The sequence below is a fragment of the Babylonia areolata genome, chromosome 29, assembly GCF_041734735.1.
Source record: "Babylonia areolata isolate BAREFJ2019XMU chromosome 29, ASM4173473v1, whole genome shotgun sequence".
Lineage (NCBI taxonomy): Eukaryota > Metazoa > Mollusca > Gastropoda > Neogastropoda > Buccinidae > Babylonia > Babylonia areolata.
In genome coordinates this window covers 26520406-26528264 of record NC_134904.1, presented here as the reverse complement: position 1 = coordinate 26528264, position 7859 = coordinate 26520406, and the positions used below count along the sequence as shown (strand labels likewise).

The 7859-nt window shown below is 38.4% G+C and overlaps 1 protein-coding gene across 2 annotated transcripts in view; it reads left to right on the top strand.

Moving 5' to 3' along the window:
• LOC143274763 (adhesion G-protein coupled receptor G6-like) overlaps nucleotides 1–7859 on the top strand; it is a 77177-nt gene that overhangs the window by 16200 nt on the left and 53118 nt on the right. For both annotated transcript variants that reach the window (XM_076578686.1, XM_076578685.1), the window contains exon 3: nucleotides 1391–1433. In XM_076578686.1, coding sequence (XP_076434801.1) covers nucleotides 1391–1433 — 43 coding nt within the window. The remainder of the gene's footprint in view (nucleotides 1–1390; nucleotides 1434–7859) is intronic.

The window sequence follows — 7859 nt, the reverse complement described above, 5'->3', positions numbered from 1 at the left end:
TCAAGGTGTTGAAACTGCTCCATATCCCTTCCAAAACATCTGCATTAAAACGGAGAGAGAGAGAGAGAGAGAGAGAGAGAGAGAGAGAAGAAGAAGAAGAAGAAGAAGAAGAAGAAGAAAAGAGAGAGAAAGAAGAAGAGAGAGAGAGAGAAGAAGAAGAAGAAGAAAAGAGAGAAGAAAAGAGAGAAAGAAGAAGAGAGAGAGAAGAAGAAAAGAAGGGAGAGCAGATACCTATACATTGACCCAGCACGCTGGTCTTGCCTCGAGGCGCTGGTTGCCTCCCTTCTTCTATTCTGTGCATAAATTCGCTCAGTCCATGAGGGATAGCGTCTCTTTTATGTACATTCAAGTATAAAAAAAAAAAAATAATAAAAAATAAAAAGCTACCACGCACAGTACTTCAGCTGTGCCGGAGCTTCTGTGACTGACAGTGTTTGGGGTGTTACACAGCTCACCCCAAACCTATCTACTATCATTCAAAAGATGCTATTAAGTTCCTTTTTAACAACACGTCGGTGCAGCCTGCCTCAGCGTAAAACATCAGCTGACTGACAGCTGGGATCTTCATGAGATGTACAGATACAAACTTTTTACAGCTAGCTCCATGAAGATCTTGTTTCGGGGTGTTCCCCAGAACACTCTCTTTCAGTTCCCGAAGGAAAAAAATCAACATGTTTCACTTGCTTTGAATTTAACATGGACTGAGCCAGACGTGGATGAAGTGATCTGTTTAACCTTGACCTTTTAACAGTGTTTTGGGGACTTAAAGAACTGATGGGTAATCAGGCCTGCAATGGCCCATCGCTCCTTATTCCTACAGTTTCAGTTTCTTAAGGAGACGTCGCTGCGTTCAGACAAATCCATATACGCTGTACAACATCTGATAGGCAGATACCTGACAGCAGCATAGCCCAACGCGCGAGCCAGGCCTTGAGTCCATGCATATAAATGTGTGTACCAATCAGAGCGGATTTCTTCTTTTTCGGTGCGCCAAGTGTGTGCTGCACACAGGACCTCGGTTTATCGTCTCATCCGATTAACTAGCGCTCAGTTTGATTTTCCCGTCAACCTTGGGAGAAAGAGCGACAGTGGGAATCGAACCCAGACCCTCACGCATACTGCACTGGCAGATAAACGTCTTAACCGTTCAGCCAACTTCCTCCCTATTCTTGATACAACCGTTCACTGTGCAATGGTGGGAAGTCATCGAAATGCAATCATCATTATCGTCCTGATGACGATGATGATGACTCTGGTGATGATTGTCACCTCCGTCTTGGTTGTTGGTGTCTTTGATGGGACGTGGCAGTTGATGTCTCGTGCCGCTTGTGGTGCACGTGCTGACATAGATGTGCAAGTCACTGTCCAACTAACAGACTTTGCGTTACAGGTTTTTCACTTGACAGTCCAAGCAAGTGACTCCCGCCGAATCGGTAAGTAAACGTTCGTGCATGTTGATTTGTGTGTGTGTGTGCGCGCGCGTGCGTGCGTGTGTGTGTGTGTGTGTGTGTGTGTGTGTGTGTGTGTGTGTGTGTGTGTGTTGTATTGTATTGTATCCCTTTTTGTCACAACATATTTCTCTGTGTGTAATTCAGGCTGCTCTCCCCAGAGAGAGCGCGTCGTTACACTGAGAGCGCCACCTTATTTTTTTATTTAAAAAATTGATAATCATTTCCTGCCTGCAGTTGTTTGTTGTTGTTTTTTTGTTTTTGTTTTTTTGTTTTGTTTGTTGTTGTTTTTCTATCGAAGTGGCTTTTTTTCTACAGAATTTTGCCACGGACAACCCTTTTGTTGCCGTGGGTTCTTTTACGTGCGCTAAGTGCATGCTGTACACGGGACCTCTGTTTATCATCTCATCCGAATGACTAGCGTCCAGACCACCACTCAAGGTCTAGTGGAGGGGGAGAAAATACTGGCGACTTTGCCTGGATTCGAACCAGTGCGCTCAGATTCTCTCGCTTCCTAGGCGGACGCGTTACCTCTAGGCTATCGCTCCACATCCGTGTGTGTGTGTGTGTGTGTGTGTGTGTGTGAATCAGAATCAGAATCAGTTTTAATGTCAATTAAACCTGAACAAGGTTTATAGGACACGCATGCAAAGTTACATGAAACCACGCACAAAAAAAGCAAAAGCAAAACAAAAATAGATAAATGCTGAACAAGACATTGAATCACTCTTGCACGCTATGGCGTTTTTGACAGCAGTTACTGACAAATTTCCCAAATAGTCCCACAAGTTTGTCTTCCAGTATTAGCTGACTGGGTTTAATAATATTTGGAATGTAATTTTGAATTTTTTGTATGAATTCTACTCTAATTTCTTTGTATGCTTCGCAGTCATCTAAGAAATGAAATTCATCCTCTATTGTTTGACATTGTAAACATAGTCTCCTTTCTTTTGGAATGTTGAAATATCGGCCTTTTTCTATTGCTAAATCATGACAGGATATTCTTAATTTGCACAATGATTGTTTTTGATTATAATTAAGATATCCTTCAAGCAAATAAGGCTCGGTTCTGTATTCACGAGTAACTTTATTATAGAATAGTAGTTTAGATTTATTTTCAGATTTGTTTCTCTTCCAGAATAAAACATATCCATATTCTAGTTTATTCTTTATAACGTGGCTAAGTCTATGAATATTGAATGTTGACTGATTATTCCAAACGTGTCCTAAACCAAGATTCTGTGATATAATTTCAACGAAATTAATCCATGTTCGCTGTTTTGTTTCCTCTGTAAGCATATCATCATACACAATTTCGATATACGAATTTTCTCGTGCCTGTGTTATGTGAAACCAAAATTTTATTACTTGACAGATCACTTTTAAACTTAAGGGATATTTACCTATTTCACCAAGTATTGCTAAATTTGTGGCTTTTTTGTGGACACCCAGTATTTGTTTAAAAAAGTTCAGATGAACATGCTCATGAGGAATTTTGTTCATGAGACAATGGTTATATAGTTTGTCAAAGGTAAAAGTAGCATCTGCTTTTTCACAAGTGGGGAACCATATTTCTGCTCCATACGTTAGTATTGGTGAAACGAGGCTATCAAATAATTTTGATATTATATGTATGCTTATGTTTTCATTCTTGAAAGATCTTTTAAGAATATGAGAAGCTTTATTACCTTGTTTTGCCAGATGTTCCATAGCCTTTTCGAAACTGCCTGATTTATGGAATATTATTCCCAGGTATTTATATTGTTCAGTTGTTTCTATAACTTCTGTTCCACATTTAAAAAACATTCGAGCTCGTGGTTCTGATCTCGAAAATATGACAACTTTTGTTTTGCCTCTATTGATTTCAATACCCCATTGTTTACAATATAAATGTAACTGGTTTAGTTTCAGCTGTAGGCCATGTTTAGATTTTGAAAGTAATACTAAGTCATCAGCATATAACAGACAAGAGATACTTTTGTTTTGAGAATGACTAACTGTTGGCGAATCGGTATCTGGGAGCCAATCAACAATATCATTTATAAATATATTGAATAACGTGGGGCTCAGTGTATTTCCCTGTAGTACTCCTCTTCGAACGTACATTGAAGGGGAGAATCCATTTTCATTACGGGTGCAGACTTTTGTGTCTGTATACAAACTTTTTATTAAATTGAAGCACCTACCTCGTATACCGATTTTTTTAAGTTTTGTGAACATACCTGCATGTGAAATGCTATCAAACGCTTTTTTGAAATCCACGAAACATGCGTATAATCTGTCTGTTCTATTTTTCATGGTGTAATCAACAATTTTTTTCAAAACAAAAATATGGTCTGTAGTTCTAAAACCTTTTCTAAATCCAGCTTGTTCTTTTGCAAGTAAATTGTTTGATTCTAAATAATCATTTAATCTGCTGTTGAGGATTAGACACAGTAGATTGCTTAAAGAACAATTGATAGTTATTCCTCTGTAGTTATTTGGGTTTGATTTATCTCCCTCTTTATGAATTGGGATAGATACCCCATTTTTCCACAAATCCGGATAACATCCAGTTTTTAGAATGTAATTAAGTACTGTTTTAATTGTAGGAAGTAAGTCCGGTAAAACAGCTTTAATTATCTCATTTCTGATACCGTCTATGCCCGGTGATTTGTTGTTCTTCAATTTTTGGCACGCTTTTAATACTTCTCTGTCAGATATATCATTATCTAAACAAGTGTTATTACAATCCGCATTGTTAAAACCGTTTTTCATCCCATTATCACTGGTATTTTGGTTTTCATCATCTATACCAACTTTGTTTCCAATAAGTTCATATAAGTGGGTAATCCATCTTTTAACTGACAGCGATTGTGTGTTTTGATGCGTTTCCATTGTTTTTAGCTGTTTCAATTTTTTCCACAATGTATTTGGATCATAGGCTAGATCTTTGTTGAGCGAGTCAACTAGTTTTGATTTAACATTCTCCTTTTTTTCTTAATGATTTTATTATAAAGTTTTCTCTTATAAAAGTATTTCTGATGTAGATTTTTGTTAAATGGGTATTTGTTTAAAGCATTTAGAATTGATTTCAATTCTTTGCGTTGTACAACACATTCCTTGTCAAACCATTTTTTATGTCGCCTTATCTTCCTAGACTTTTTAATTCTGCATGTAAGACATTTTTTTGCTGCGTCTTGCAATATTTGTGTGAATTCATCTGTGACTGTATTTATCATAGAATTTGTACTGGTACTGTTAGAAAGTTGAGTATTCAAAATATCATAAATATATTTTAATCGTTTTTTCATTTCTGGTGATGCTAGAATTATCCTAAGTTTCATTTTGGAATTTTCATCCCAGGAAAAAGCAATATCCTGAAAGGGGTTGTTGACATGACTAATTCCTTCTTCTATAGAAACCTGTAATTTATTTCGTAACACATGGCCAGTTTCTTTGTGGATAGAATGATTGATCTTCAATGACAAGGGGCAGTGATCTGAATAGGGAGTAAGATCATGAACTTTCATTTCAATAACATCTTGTAAAATATTTTGAGAACAGAGAAAGTAATCAACCACACTACTTCATTTTGGTGTAAAGCACGTATATCGACCTTGTAAATCTCCGAGTGTTCTGCCATTGAGAATGCATATGTTGGTGTCTATACAAATAGAACTAAGTTTTCTCCCATTCTTGTGGACAGTGCGATCCATTGAGCATCTATATGTGACAGGGTGGAACACATAATCATCAGGTAGTGAATACATATTGTTATCTCCATCCATTTGGATGAAATCAGGTAATATACCACTCCTGGCATTAAAGTCTCCACATAAGATTACATTTCCTTGAGCTGATAAACTGACGAGGTCAGATTCTACTCTGTCCCATATATTGTTTGTGTAATTTTTACCAAATGACGAGTGCGATGGTGGTATGTATAGACAGCCAATGTATGTGTTTCTATCTTCGGCGCGTATCTTTAACCAAACAATATCACTATTGTTTTGTGGTAAAATTTTAACTAGTTTTCTTATGTCATTCTTAATGAAAATTGATATGCCCCCTGATGCTTTCTGTGCTTTTAAATGTTTTGGTCGACAATAGTGTATTCCGGGTGCAAGGTCTGGTAAGTGTATATCATTTGCTGACTCTCTATCCAGATGAGTTTCCTCTAAAAAAAACAACAATATCATACTTTGAGAGAATATCAAGAACATTTTTTTCTTCTAATTTACTTATCTTTTGACCATTAATTGTTTCTTTGAAACCTTTAAGATTCCATGAGATTATCTTTAAAGTATCATGTTTCATTGTTCGAAGACGTATATAAATATCAAATATTTTCCACATTATGTGTGTGTGTGTGTGTGTGTGTGTGTGTGTGTGTGTGCATCTATCTATCTGTCTGTCTGTCTATCTATCTATCTATCTGTCTATCTATCTGTCTGTCTGTCTGTCTGTCTGTCTGTCACACCCAAGCTCCTCCTGTGTCAGTCCTAGTGCCAGAAGTTCACAGAGCTCTGTCAGTCTTGGGTGTAACCGGAGATTAGAAAAGAGAGATAAACCACTTGCAGAAATTGCTGAAGCCAGGCAGCCTGCGCCGCGAGACGCATTCATTATTCATGAGATGCCTTTGCCCCGCCCAAACTAAAGGAAAGCGTCAGTCGAACGCAGTCTCCTGAGTGATTTTATAATTTGGATTACACCTTTTTTCCCTTTTCTGTTTGCTTCATCCCACGCAAATGTCAAACTCAATTTTGTTGTGAATAACATTCCTAAATATTTATATGTATTGGTTACTTTTATTTCCCTATCACCACAGCACCATTTTTCACGAGTCGAAAGATGACCTCCATTGCGGAAAACTATAATATTGGTCTTATCGAGATTCACTGTTTGTTGTAGTCTGTCTGTTTCTTGCTTAAGGGCATTTAATTGATTTTGTAACCCTATGGGTGTGTCAGACAAGAGAACAACATCATCAGCAAATAGCATTTAGAGCAAATCTGTTGCGCCAGGTATCATTTGTATTCCATGTCTCCCCTTCTTTGATAACTCCACTGCCAATTCACCGATGAAAAAGGAAAACAGCTGTGAGCTTAGCATACAACCTTGTTTAACCCCTCTTGGACACTGAAAAAAGTCTGAATAAATACCTTTGTCACGAACACATACAAGTACAGAATCGTAGATGCTTTTAACAGCCATGTAAAACTCCCGAGAGAGAGAGAGAGAGAGAGACAGAGACAGAGACTTAGAGAGAGAGATAGAGCACAATACAACGGTCTGCTCGGGCAACATGAAGCGTTCGTATGTATATGAATTATATATATGATTATGTACATATAGATAGATTTAGATTTACATACTGATAGATCTATATGAAATTATGTATGTATGTATTCATGTATGTATGTATGTACTGCATGTATGTATAGACAGATGTTAGAAGAGAGACAGAGCTGAATATGTGTTTTATGTTTTGATATATATATTTTGTTGTTGTTGTTGTTGAAGAAATGGTGATGTAAACCAGAAAGTGTGAAGAAAAAGTAGCGTTACGAAAACGCAGTTCAATAATTTACAACTGTCTCTCTCATGTGCAACATTGCGCTGGGGTGGTGGTGGTGGGGGGGGGGGGGGGGGAGTTGGTGGTGGGGGGAGCTGCTTTATTTTCTTTTTATATTATCTACATTCAAGCAGATGCAAACGTGCTAAAAACCAAGCAAAAATGAATCGGTTTTCATTGTATACAGCGAATCTTACTACACGTGGGAAATTCCAGGCATAACTTAACTTTCGCTTTACTGCAGCTGAACCGTCAGAACCGGCCAGTTTCCTTCAGGTGGGGAAGGAGAGGGTGATTTACCCCCACCCTTCCGCACTGCGTGTGTGCCCCAAAACGGCTTCAGCACTGTTATAGACAGAAGGGGCCTGCCGCGAGTGGTTTATCTCTCTTTTCTAATCTCCGGTGTAACTGAACGTTGTGTACTGTGCCACCTTTGTTTTCTTGGTGTTGTGTGTCACTGTCTGTTGCTTTGTGTTGTGTGTCAACGTGTCTTGTTTTGTGTTCTTTGTCACTTTGTGTTCCTTCGTGTTGTGTGTCAACGTGTCTTGTTTTGTGTTCTTTGTCACTTTGTGTTCCTTCGTGTTGTGTGTCAACGTGTCTTGTTTTGTGTTCTTTGTCACTTTGTGTTCCTTCGTGTTGTGTGCCACTTGGTCATTTTCTGTTCCTTTGTACTTTGCGTCACTTGCTCGTGTTGCGTGGCTTGTGTCATGAGCATGGCTTGTCTTGTGTCATGGTGCGTGGCTTGTCTTGTGTCATGGTGCGTGGCTTGTCTTGTGTCACGTTGCGTGGCTTGTGTCATGGTGCGTGGCTTGTCTTGTGTCATGGTGCGTGGCTTGTCTTGTGTCACGTTGCGT